At 40.9% G+C, this 14,280-nt stretch overlaps 1 protein-coding gene across 2 annotated transcripts in view; it reads right to left on the bottom strand.

Annotated features, from left to right (window-relative positions):
• The window catches only part of LOC139760937 (uncharacterized), a 161,801-nt gene that overhangs the window by 8,412 nt on the left and 139,109 nt on the right, over positions 1 to 14,280 (bottom strand). For both annotated transcript variants that reach the window (XM_071684724.1, XM_071684725.1), the window contains 2 exons: positions 2,777 to 2,872; positions 1,683 to 1,775 (listed from right to left, as the gene is read on the bottom strand). In XM_071684724.1, the coding sequence (XP_071540825.1) occupies positions 1,683 to 1,775; positions 2,777 to 2,872 (189 nt within the window). The remainder of the gene's footprint in view (positions 1 to 1,682; positions 1,776 to 2,776; positions 2,873 to 14,280) is intronic.

The following is a 14,280-nucleotide window of genomic DNA, read 5'->3' as shown; positions in this document are numbered from 1 at the left end:
GTTTAAGGACAATAAGTGGTGTGAGGTGGTTTGATCGAGTAAGTAATAATAGGGTAAGAGAGATGTGTGGAAATAAAAAGAGTGTGGTTGAGAGAGCAGAAGAGGGTGTTTTGAAATGGTTTGGTCACATGGAGAGAATGAGTGAGGAAAGATTGACCAAGAGGATATATGTGTCAGAGGTGGAGGGAACGAGGAGAAGTGGGAGACCAAATTGGAGGTGGAAAGATGGAGTGAAAAAGATTTTGAGTGATCGGGGCCTGAATATGCAGGAGGGTGAAAGGCGTGCAAGGAATAGAGTGAATTGGAACAATGTGGTATACCAGGGTCGACGAGCTGTCATTGGATTGAACCAGGGAATGTGAAGCGTCTGGGGTAAACCATGGAAAGTTCTGTGGGGCCTGGATGTGGAAAGGGAGCTGTGCTTTCAGTGCATTATTACATGACAGCTAGAGACTGAGTGTGAACGAATGCGGCCTTTGTTGTCTTTTCCTAGCACTACCTCACACACATGAGGGGGGAGGGGGTTGTTATTTCATGCATGGCAGGGTGGCAATGGGAATGAATAGAGGCAGACAGTATGAATTATGTACATGTGTATATGTGTATATGTCTGTGTGTGTATGTATATGTATATGTTGAGATGTATAGGTATGTATATTTGCGTGTGTGGACGTGTATGTATATACATGTGTATGTGAGTGGGTTGGGCCATTCTTTCATGTTTCCTTGCGCTACCTCGCTAACGCGGGAGGCAGCGGCAAAGCAAATAAAAATACATTTACTTGCAATATGCTGCTTTGCTTTGCCTTCCTTTCACTCCATTCAGGACATAATATTGTAAACTTTTTGCCTCCAATCACTTTTATTTTCGAGCATATTCAGTTTCTTCCAAACCCTCTTTTTCTCAACAGTCAACTTAAATCTTCATTCTACTATACTCACCTCTCTTACCATAACTTGTACATGCAGTACCACATACCTTCATAGCAGCCTCTAATAATGTGGTCTTAAACTGCCTCCACATCACCTGAATTTCACTCAATATTGTTTCTTGTCTTATGCTACCTACAGTGAAAGGTTAATTTAAATACTACTACCCAATCAATCTAACAAACCCTTTTCCAACCCTTTACAAGACCAGGCATCATACACACTACCTAGCATATTCCTTGTTATCAAAAACTGGTCAGTCATGCTCTTGTCTACCCTATTGCATCATGTGCATTTATGAATGTCTTTATGTGTGAATTATGTATCTCAAGCAGTTATGCTTACTAATACACCAAATTTATGTATTCTTTCACCAATGCAATTTGTACCTGGGACCCCAAGCTTACCAATCACTCTACCTAACCCATCCACTATTGGTTTTTAAAGGAATTTCATACAGCATCCTTAATCACCTCTTCTTTATCATTACATGGTGCATAAGCAACTAATACAAACATCAACCTCTCACACCTAAGTTATATAACTATTAATCTTGTGCTAACACACTTGTAAGCAAACAACTTTTTGAACTACTGTTTCACAGTCAATGCCAAACATTCTGTAGCATAAATATCCATATCAACTTCCCTCCCATTTACAGGTCAAACTACCTCAAAGCCTTGTCTCACACATGCCTACTTTCTTTACATGATTCAAATTTTCTTTATCCATCAATGGATATTACAACTAACCTGTGATATAGTGTCTTTTGGGACATCTACAATGGAGGACCTTTCCACATCAGATATCACTTTCTTCTTTTCCTGTTCTGTGGCCTTTATCACCTGTGGATAAGTACAACTGACAGTTCATGCAAGCAATATACCAATGACCTAAAGTTACTTCACAATAAATGCACAAAATAACAACCTTTAAATATGGAAGAACCTGATCCATTTTAATTCACTGAGGAAAAATCCTTGGTAAATTATGAAGTTCTAAGATTTACTAAACTCATTGTTTTTTCTTTTATAACTGTTAACCTCTTCTAACCTTGTAAAGTAGCATCAGGGAAAGATAACCAAGCCTGAGGAAGACTGCTTGCAACGTTTCTTATGTTCCTACTTTTAAAACCTGACAATACAGGAGGGAAGGATTAGCAACCCCCTTACCTCCTACCCCTCTTAGTCATCTACAACATGCAGGATATATGTGGGAGGTATTCCTTCTCCCCTAACATGGAAGATATCTATGTAAGGAGCAGAAATTCTAACAATAAACAGAACAAAGATACCTCCTTTGCATGACTCCTACTTAGGTTTTCTGGTGAAAGACTGGCTACAATCTTAACACCTATGTCTTTCACTAATAGACTCTTGTAATTTGCTTCCTGCAAGAAGAATTTCAATGAAAGGCCTCATTCGACTGCATTCCATCTTCATTAATTTGCATTTGGTCCAGCAGAACTTCATTAACCACATATCCATCCAATGCTGAAGCCTATTTAGGTACCCTTAGAGGTTATCGCAATCATGAACTATCCCTATCTTTCAAGTTTTGCACTCTAAAATATATTTGGTATGATTCAACTGAGTCCGGGCATCTTTTGCTTAAAAAAACACTTTCCCATTTTTCCACTTTTAAAACACTGAACATATGATTCTCAATTCTATGAATTTAGCATATATATGTGATCATTGCAGCATAAAATCAATAACCAATCAGCACACAAAAAAATGTGATAACTACTGCAAAGTACAAGTGATGGAACACGAATTAAAGATACCTTACTGGATCCAAAATTCCTGTGCTCTTCAACCATCAGGGGACAAATATTACTACCCACCTGTGATGGAGTGCTTTCTGATGTATCTGTAACTGAAGGCTCTTCCACAACAGATTTCTTTGCCTCAAGTTTCTGTTCTGTTGCCTGTTTTACAACCTGTAAAAATTCTTTTATTATCATTTTGAACTGGTAACAAGAAATGTAGGTTTTGAACACTAGAAAACCTTTTCTCTCCAAGGTAGTGTCCCATGAGCATGAAATATAATCTCTGAAAAGAAACAGGTCAGGACCTTCCTACCCTCATAATTCAGTGAGCAAGCAATAACCTTTACAAACTCTTTAGAAATGATCCTAATGTATTTGCAGATGCTCGGTGAAACAGCAACCACTAACAGGCTGATGTCATTGACCCGCCTCCTAGAAGATGCTTGGAGCTAACAATTTGCAGAATGTAAGCACCAACCCAAGGCAGTAACCGAAGGTAAAGGAAAACTATATCATTTTGAAAAGAAGGACTGAAAGAGCAAAAAAACAGGAAAATTTTTTGAAGGACATGACCTTGGAGAATAAAAGCTTTTCAGTTTTAAAATCCTTCATATCTCTCTTCTCCAGTCAATCCTCCAAGCATGAGAACATAACAACATGAAGGAGAGTGTTTGAGAAAAAACTTTCAGGTAAGACTAATTCCAAGGCAAGAAAAAACTTTCACTGACAAATCAGATGAACTCTAGAAACCACTTCTCCTGAGGGAGGAATTCTTAAAGCCATACTGGGTAGATCAATAATGTCTAAACTAAGGTACCATTTCATGAAGGTGGAAAAGGGGTGCCTAAGCCCCTGTTACCATAATTCTTTCAACAAACTGACTTTCAGGATGGCCATGATAAAGAACATCTTACATCAAGCATTCGAGCAAAAAGCCCAGGTTCAGTTAAAACAAGGTTGTTCTAAATCCACATAGTAAATGTATCTTGCCAAGAGAAGTTTTCAGAATCTTGGTGAACAAATAAAAGGTCCTCTACGCAATCTTGGTTTTTAAGAAAAGCCAATGGGTATACAATATACAGCTCTCTGGTGACATTCCAACAGAGGGCAAATACAAGGCTTTTTCTGAACTTAATAAATTCAGTCCTAGCAAAAACTGGGCCGTCATAATCTACACTCATCAAGACTGTAAAAAGAAAATATCCTGTTTCTGGACACGAAAGTCAAAAACAATAACTCCTTCCAGAGCCCAAACTTATAACAATAACAGTTTATCAAAAAACGAACCTAAAATGATAAACTGCCTGAAAAAACTACTGGACAGTAAATAGTCTAAGCCTTAAAGTTCCCAACTGGGTTAAAAGGGAGAGGCAACAAGTCACCTCCAAAGCATTCATTCACTTATAGACGATATGCGAGCGAACGGTTATGTCCGCAGACGTACGTACAGACAGACAGACACACTTGAAAATTTCCGATAATTTCTATGATTCGCACAGTTAAACTGATTTCAATGGAGAGGAGATTTTCAATGTATGGGTATTTTACATCCACTGGAGTAATAAATCCAAATCAGGCCTGTGTGTAAAATAAAACAAACTCAGAGATATGGATTCTTCAAGCAAAACATGTTTTCAGTGATACCCTTTAAGTTAACCTCTCCTTATGTCCAAATCATTTCAGCACATACTCCTCTTATTACTACACCTCTCTCTTACTCTATCATTTCTTGTTCAATCAACCCTCCTTGCACCACATACTGTTTTCAAACATTTCACTTCCAACACAGGCACCCTCTTCCATACTTTTTTATTTATGGCCCATGCCTCCATCCATATAACACCAGTGAGACTATGATACAGTGCCATCAAAAATACCCATCTTTGCCCTTTCCTACAACACTCTCCCAAATGCAGACAGGCCCATAGCCTCCTCATCCACTCTTTGGCTTACTTCAGCTGCCTTGGTTCCATTTAATACCATGTTTACTCTCAAATATCTAAAACACTCCCCTTCCACTAAGTTCTTACCATTCAAACTCATACTCCACATAATGTCTCTCTCCCCTGCTAAATTTAATAACCTTACATTTTACATTAATTCTCAATTTTCTCTCATACACTCTCCCATACTCAAAGACCATCTTCTGCATTTTCTAACTTGAGTCTACTTCCAGAGTTGTGTCATCAGCAAAGAGCAACCAACTCACCTCCCAAGACCCCACATCCCAATAGACTACAGACTCACAAGATGCTTATGTTTACCTTCTTCCTCCCCCAGGTAAATAAACAGATTAAACAGCTATAGTGACATCACATACCCTTACTGAAAACTCACCTCCACCTGGAATCACTCATCTTCCTCTTTTCCTATTTGTGTACACTCTGACATCTTGATAGACACTTCTCACTACTTCAAGCAGTTTTCTTTCCATGCCATATATTCATATCATTAGCCTCCTGGATCCACACATTCTCTTTCTCTAATTATTTCTCAAAAAATTTCTTTAAAGCCAACACTGGATCCACACACCCTCTACCACTTGAAGCCCATTGTTCCTCTTCCCCAATCGGATGCTCTGTGCATACTGCTAACCTTTAAATCACTAGTCTCTGACAAAATTCAGCAGATAAACTCCATCAATGTATCTATGTCTCTGACATCTTTTCCAATTGGAACTTCCTCACGAGGGTGGCCACAGCAATAGTCCCCATAACTAGTGAACTCCAGTGCCACTTCTGGCCACATCAATAGTCTCCATAACTAGTGAACTCCAGCACCACTTAAGTCTTTAAAGCCTTACCCTTAACAGGCCACTGACAGACGGCAACTCTCGCACAGTGCTTACACAGGCTCATACCGACTACTTCTACCCAACTAATCACTCTTTCTACGTAATGCTCCAGCCTAAATGTTCTTACCTAATACTTGTATCTACTAATCCTACCATCTTGCCAAAAGGCAGGGCTAGCACACAGTGCTCACTACAGGAAAATCTAGAGGCATGAAGAATGAGCTGTGTGAGTTTACTGTCAGGTGTTATGTATGACAAAGAGAGATTGTACATTAGTGAAAAGAATGCCAGTAGTTTACATGTAGGTGAGGCAAAGAGAAAGACAGCTACCTGAGTCATAGGAGTGCAGCTTGACAACCACTGGAGTGCTACTTCACTAACCCTCCCAGTACTCAGGCAAGTAGTACTGGTACTATGCCTTCCAAGTCATTGGCTGCCTACCATCTACTACCCACTGCAGGTAAACTCAACAAACTTATAATACTTCTTTTATTCACACAATTATTTTTGTCCCTATCGCATTTATGCAATGGCTCCATTTAGGCAATCTACCCATCCTTAGGAGCCCATCTATTTCATTAAGATCAATGCAAATTTTGGATAAATAAAACAATATTATTATATCTATATCTACTCCTAAAGAATAATACTTATTTCCAAAGGAGCACCATTAGTACCTCTGCACAAAAAATCTTTCATATACATTGCAAAACACATTCATCAGCATCTGTGGAATTATTTTTCTTATTCCAGTGCCATACAAATATAAATATGGCACAACTGTAACTCTTGTAACACCTCTGACATGATAAAAGCTAATGCAAAACACTTTAAAGGTGTTACATCTGGGGACTTAACTGATAAGGGATCATTACCACTGCATCTAATTGAAAACCTTCATTAAAGTATGCCTAAACACTGTGTATGTATCGGCAAGGAGCCCCATCTTGATTAGAGACAACAGTATTTAGAATGCCATAGCAAAAAAGCAAGGGCTCTAGAAATTGATAATGCTCTTCCAAATGAACAGGATCTATGCCCATAGCTTTTGCAAAGAAAAAGGGACCTAGATCTTTAATTCTGCCATACCACACCAGGCCAGACATTATTTCTAAAAGAATCTCTTTCCCATTCATAGAACATCGATGGCTTTTCATTACTCTATATGTGGCAATCATATCAACCAACCTTTCCCAGTATGGAAAGTTGCCTTAGCACTGAGGAGAATGTAATCCAATAAATTTTCATTTTCAATTTCTTCAACCAGTTCCACATATGGCATCTTATCTTGGATAGTCTCTTTATGTAAATCATGAAGCACTTGAGTATAGTAACTTTTCCTCTTTCACTTATATTTCAAAATCCTGAAAAACTTGTTTTGGGTTAGTTCACTCTACATGATGCAGTGCATATTGACTTCCTAGGATTCTCTTCCAAGATTTCTCTTATCAAATGGACATTATACATTGATACCTAGCTATGCAAATCTTACCGAACGATGAACAAACCCAGTTGTTTCTTATTGAGTGTATCTTGTTTCTTCTTTCAATCATGCTCACCATTTCCCATGGCAGTGGGGTAATGCAGGGAGCAGACAAAGAAATGTCCTTATGTTCAAGGCCCAAGCCTTCAAAGGATCTTTACTCCATCCTTCTACCTCCACTTTGGTTTGTCCTTTTTCCTTGTTCCTCACACTTCTAACACATATACGCACTTAGTCATCCTTTCTTCTCTTATCTTTCCCATATGTCTAAACCATATCAGCACACCCTCTACAGCTTTCTTATACATACTTTTCTTATAACCAAACCTCTCTCTATCTATCTATCTTTTTTTTTTTTTTTTTTTTTTTATACTTTGTCGCTGTCTCCCGCGTTTGCGAGGTAGCGCAAGGAAACAGACGAAAGAAATGGCCCAACCCCCCCCCCCCATACACATGTACATACACACGTCCACACACGCAAATATACATACCTACACAGCTTTCCATGGTTTACCCCGGACGCTTCAAATGCCCTGGTTCAATCCACTGACAGCACGTCAACCCCTGTATACCACATCACTCCAATTCGCTCTATTTCTTGCCCTCCTTTCACCCTCCTGCATGTTCAGGCCCCGATCACACAAAATCCTTTTCACTCCATCTTTCCACCTCCAATTTGGTCTCCCTCTTCTCCTCGTTCCCTCCACCTCCGACACATATATCCTCTTGGTCAATCTTTCCTCACTCATTCTCTCCATGTGCCCAAACCATTTCAAAACACCCTCTTCTGCTCTCTCAACCACGCTCTTTTTATTTCCACACATCTCTCTTACCCTTACGTTACTTACTCGATCAAACCACCTCACACCACACATTGTCCTCAAGCATCTCATTTCCAGCACATCCATCCTCCTGCGCACAACTCTATCCATAGCCCACGCCTCGCAACCATACAACATGGTTGGAACCACTATTCCTTCAAACATACCCATTTTTGCTTTCCGGGATAATGTTCTCGACTTCCACACATTTTTCAAGGCTCCCAAAATTTTCGCCCCCTCCCCCACCCTATGATCCACTTCCGCTTCCATGGTTCCATCCGCTGCCAGATCCACTCCCAGATATCTAAAACACTTCACTTCCTCCAGTTTTTCTCCATTCAAACTCACCTCCCAATTGACTTGACCCTCAACCCTACTGTACCTAATAACCTTGCTCTTATTCACATTTACTCTTAACTTTCTTCTTCCACACACTTTACCAAACTCCGTCACCAGCTTCTGCAGTTTCTCACATGAATCCGCCACCAGCGCTGTATCATCAGCGAACAACAACTGACTCACTTCCCAAGCTCTCTCATCCCCAACAGACTTCATACTTGCCCCTCTTTCCAAAACTCTTGCATTTACCTCCCTAACAACCCCATCCATAAACAAATTAAACAACCATGGAGACATCACACACCCCTGCCGCAAACCTACATTCACTGAGAACCAATCACTTTCCTCTCTTCCTACACGTACACATGCCTTACATCCTCGATAAAAACTTTTCACTGCTTCTAACAACTTGCCTCCCACACCATATATTCTTAATACCTTCCACAGAGCATCTCTATCAACTCTATCATATGCCTTCTCGAGATCCATAAATGCTACATACAAATCCATTTGCTTTTCTAAGTATTTCTCACATACATTCTTCAAAGCAAACACCTGATCCACACATCCTCTACCACTTCTGAAACCACACTGCTCTTCCCCAATCTGATGCTCTGTACATGCCTTCACCCTCTCAATCAGTACCCTCTCATATAATTTACCAGGAATACTCAACAAACTTATACCTCTGTAATTTGAGCACTCACTCTTATCCCCTTTGCCTTTGTACAATGGCACTATGCATGCATTCCGCCAATCCTCAGGCACCTCACCATGAGTCATACATACATTAAATAACCTTACCAACCAGTCAACAATACAGTCACCCCCTTTTTTAATAAATTCCACTGCAATACCATCCAAACCTGCTGCCTTGCCGGCTTTCATCTTCTGCAAAGCTTTTACTACCTCTTCTCTGTTTACCAAATCATTTTCCCTAACCCTCTCACTTTGCACACCACCTCGACCCAAACACCCTATATCTGCCACTCTGTCATCAGACACATTCAACAAACCTTCAAAATACTCATTCCATCTCCTTCTCACATCACCACTACTTGTTATCACCTCCCCATTTACGCCCTTCACTGAAGTTCCCATTTGCTCCCTTGTCTTACGCACCCTATTTACCACCTTCCAGAACATCTTTTTATTCTCCCTAAAAATTTACTGATAGTCTCTCACCCCAACTCTCATTTGCCCTTTTTTTCACCTCTTGCACCTTTCTCTTGACCTCCTGTCTCTTTCTTTTATACTTCTATCTATCTATCTATCTATCTATATATCTATATCTCTGATGCCTATTCCCAAGTGGAACTCCCTCAAGGGGGTAGCCATGGCAATAATCTCCATAACTAATGAACTTCAGTGCCACTTCTTAGCCTTTACTGGCTCACCTTTACAAGCCACGAGCAGAGGACAACTCCAACATACTGTTTACAGAGGCTCTACCTAATGTTCCTACACCTAAAGCTCCTGCATAATGTTCCTAACTACTTTATTTTATATTCTATTTTATTTTGCTTTGTTGCTGTCTCCCACGTTAGCGAGGTAGCGCAAGGAAACAGACGAAAGAATGGCCCAACCCACCCATATACACATGTATATACAAACACGTCCACACATGCAAATAAACATACCTATACATCTCAGCTTATACATATATATACACACACAGACATATACATATATACACATGTACATAATTCATACTGCCTTTATTCATTCCCATCGCCACCTCGCCACACATGTAATAACAACCCCCTCCCCCCTCATGTGTGCAAGGTAGCGCTAGGAAAAGACAACAAAGGCCACATTCGTTCACACTCAGTCTCTAGCTGTCATGTAATAATGCACCAAAACCACAGCTCCCTTTCCACATCCAGGCCCCACAGAACTTTCCATGGTTTACCCCAGACGCTTCACATGCCCTGGTTCAATCCACTGACAGCATGTTGGCCCCAGTATACCATATCGTTCCAATTCACTCTATTCCTTACATGCCTTTCACACTCCTGCATGTTCAGGCCTCAATCACTCAAAATCCTTTTTCACTCCATCTTTCCACCTCCATTTTGGTCTCCCACTTCTCCTCGTTCCCTCCACCTCTGACACATATATCCTCTTGGTCAATCTTTCCTCACTCATTCTCTCCATGTGACCAATCCATTTCAAAACACCATCTTCTGCTCTCTCAACCACACTCTTTTTATTACCACACATCTCTCTTACCCTATCATTACTTACTCGATCAAACCACCTCACACCACATATTGTCCTCAAAGCATCTCATTTCCAGCAAATCCATCCTCCTCCGCACAACTCTATCCATAGCCCATGCCTCGCAACCATACAACATGGTTGGAACCACTATTCCTTCAAACATACCCATTTTTGCTTTCCGGGATAATGTTCTCGACTTCCACACATTTTTCAAGGCTCCCAAAATTTTCGCCCCCTCCCCCACCCTATGATCCACTTCCGCTTCCATGGTTCCATCCGCTGCCAGATCCACTCCCAGATATCTAAAACACTTCACTTCCTCCAGTTTTTCTCCATTCAAACTCACCTCCCAATTGACTTGACCCTCAACCCTACTGTACCTAATAACCTTGCTCTTATTCACATTTACTCTTAACTTTCTTCTTCCACACACTTTACCAAACTCCGTCACCAGCTTCTGCAGTTTCTCACATGAATCCGCCACCAGCGCTGTATCATCAGCGAACAACAACTGACTCACTTCCCAAGCTCTCTCATCCCCAACAGACTTCATACTTGCCCCTCTTTCCAAAACTCTTGCATTTACCTCCCTAACAACCCCATCCATAAACAAATTAAACAACCATGGAGACATCACACACCCCTGCCGCAAACCTACATTCACTGAGAACCAATCACTTTCCTCTCTTCCTACACGTACACATGCCTTACATCCTCGATAAAAACTTTTCACTGCTTCTAACAACTTGCCTCCCACACCATATATTCTTAATACCTTCCACAGAGCATCTCTATCAACTCTATCATATGCCTTCTCGAGATCCATAAATGCTACATACAAATCCATTTGCTTTTCTAAGTATTTCTCACATACATTCTTCAAAGCAAACACCTGATCCACACATCCTCTACCACTTCTGAAACCACACTGCTCTTCCCCAATCTGATGCTCTGTACATGCCTTCACCCTCTCAATCAGTACCCTCCCATATAATTTACCAGGAATACTCAACAAACTTATACCTCTGTAATTTGAGCACTCACTCTTATCCCCTTTGCCTTTGTACAATGGCACTATGCATGCATTCCGCCAATCCTCAGGCACCTCACCATGAGTCATACATACATTAAATAACCTTACCAACCAGTCAACAATACAGTCACCCCCTTTTTTAATAAATTCCACTGCAATACCATCCAAACCTGCTGCCTTGCCGGCTTTCATCTTCTGCAAAGCTTTTACTACCTCTTCTCTGTTTACCAAATCATTTTCCCTAACCCTCTCACTTTGCACACCACCTCGACCCAAACACCCTATATCTGCCACTCTGTCATCAGACACATTCAACAAACCTTCAAAATACTCATTCCATCTCCTTCTCACATCACCACTACTTGTTATCACCTCCCCATTTACGCCCTTCACTGAAGTTCCCATTTGCTCCCTTGTCTTACGCACCCTATTTACCACCTTCCAGAACATCTTTTTATTCTCCCTAAAAATTTACTGATAGTCTCTCACCCCAACTCTCATTTGCCCTTTTTTTCACCTCTTGCACCTTTCTCTTGACCTCCTGTCTCTTTCTTTTATACTTCTATCTATCTATCTATCTATCTATATATCTATATCTCTGATGCCTATTCCCAAGTGGAACTCCCTCAAGGGGGTAGCCATGGCAATAATCTCCATAACTAATGAACTTCAGTGCCACTTCTTAGCCTTTACTGGCTCACCTTTACAAGCCACGAGCAGAGGACAACTCCAACACACTGTTTACAGAGGCTCTACCTAATGTTCCTACACCTAAAGCTCCTGCATAATGTTCCTAACTACTTTATTTTATATTCTATTTTATTTTGCTTTGTTGCTGTCTCCCACGTTAGCGAGGTAGCGCAAGGAAACAGACGAAAGAATGGCCCAACCCACCCATATACACATGTATATACAAACACGTCCACACATGCAAATAAACATACCTATACATCTCAGCTTATACATATATATACACACACAGACATATACATATATACACATGTACATAATTCATACTGCCTTTATTCATTCCCATCGCCACCTCGCCACACATGTAATAACAACCCCCTCCCCCCTCATGTGTGCAAGGTAGCGCTAGGAAAAGACAACAAAGGCCACATTCGTTCACACTCAGTCTCTAGCTGTCATGTAATAATGCACCAAAACCACAGCTCCCTTTCCACATCCAGGCCCCACAGAACTTTCCATGGTTTACCCCAGACGCTTCACATGCCCTGGTTCAATCCACTGACAGCATGTTGGCCCCAGTATACCATATCGTTCCAATTCACTCTATTCCTTACATGCCTTTCACACTCCTGCATGTTCAGGCCTCAATCACTCAAAATCTTTTTCACTCCATCTTTCCACCTCCAATTTGGTCTCCCACTTCTCCTCGTTCCCTCCACCTCTGACACATATATCCTCTTGGTCAATCTTTCCTCACTCATTCTCTCCATGTGACCAATCCATTTCAAAACACCATCTTCTGCTCTCTCAACCACACTCTTTTTATTACCACACATCTCTCTTACCCTATCATTACTTACTCGATCAAACCACCTCACACCACATATTGTCCTCAAACATCTCATTTCCAGCAAATCCACCCTCCTCCGCACAACTCTATCCATAGCCCATGCCTCGCAACCATACAACATTGTTGGAACCACTATTCCTTCAAACATATCTATTTTTGCTTTCCGAGATAATGTTCTCGACTTCCACACATTCTTCAACCCTCCCAGAATTTTCGCCCCCTCCCCCACCCTATGATTCACTTCCGCTTCCATGGTTCCATCCACTGCCAAATCCACTCCCAGATATCTAAAACACTTCACTTCCTCCAGTTTTTCTCCATTCAAACTTACCTCCCAATTGACTTGACCCTCAACCCTACTGTACCTAATAACCTTGCTCTTATTCACATTTACTCTCAACTTTCTTCTCTCACACACTTTACCAAACTCAGTCACCAGCTTCTGCAGTTCCTCACATGAATCAGCCACCAGCGCTGTATCATCAGTGAACAACAACTGACTCACTTCCCACGCTCTCTCATCTACAACAGACTGCATACTTGCCCCTCTTTCCTAAACTCTTGCATTCACCTCCCTAACAACCCCATCCATAAACAAATTAAACAACCATGGAGACATCACACACCCCTGCCGCAAACCTACATTCACTGAGAACCAATCACTTTCCTCTCTTCCTACACATACACATGCCTTACATCCTCGATAAAAACTTTTCACTGCTTTTAACAACTTGCCTCCCACACCATATATTCTTAATACCTTACACAGAGCATCTCTATCAACTCTATCATATGCCTTCTCCAGATCCATATATACTACATACAAATCCATTTGCTTTTCTAAGTATTTCTCACATACATTCTTCAAAGCAAATACCTGATCCACACATCCTCTACCACTTCTGAAACCACACTGCTCTTCCCCAATCTGATGCTCTGTATATGCCTTCACCCTCTCAATCAATACCCTCCCATATAATTTCCCAGGGATACTCAACAAACTTATACCTCTGTAATTTGAGGACTCACCTTTGTCCCGTTTGCCTTTGTACAATGGCACTATGCAAGCATTCCGCCAATCCTCAGGCACCTCACCATGAGTCATACATACATTAATTAACCTTACCAACCAGTCAATAATACAGTCACCCACTTTTTTGATAAATTCCACAGCATTACCATCCAACCCCGCTGCCTTGCCGGCTTTCATCTTCCGCAAAGCTTTTACTACCTCTTCTCTATTTACCAAATCATTTTCCCTAACCCTCTCACTTTGCACAGAACCTCGACCAAAACACACTATATCTGCCACTCTATCATCAAACAAATTCAACAAACCTTCAGAA

The sequence above is a fragment of the Panulirus ornatus genome, chromosome 38 (genome assembly GCF_036320965.1).
Source record: "Panulirus ornatus isolate Po-2019 chromosome 38, ASM3632096v1, whole genome shotgun sequence".
In the NCBI taxonomy this organism is placed as follows: domain Eukaryota; kingdom Metazoa; phylum Arthropoda; class Malacostraca; order Decapoda; family Palinuridae; genus Panulirus; species Panulirus ornatus.
This window is presented reverse-complemented; position numbering and strand designations above follow the sequence as displayed.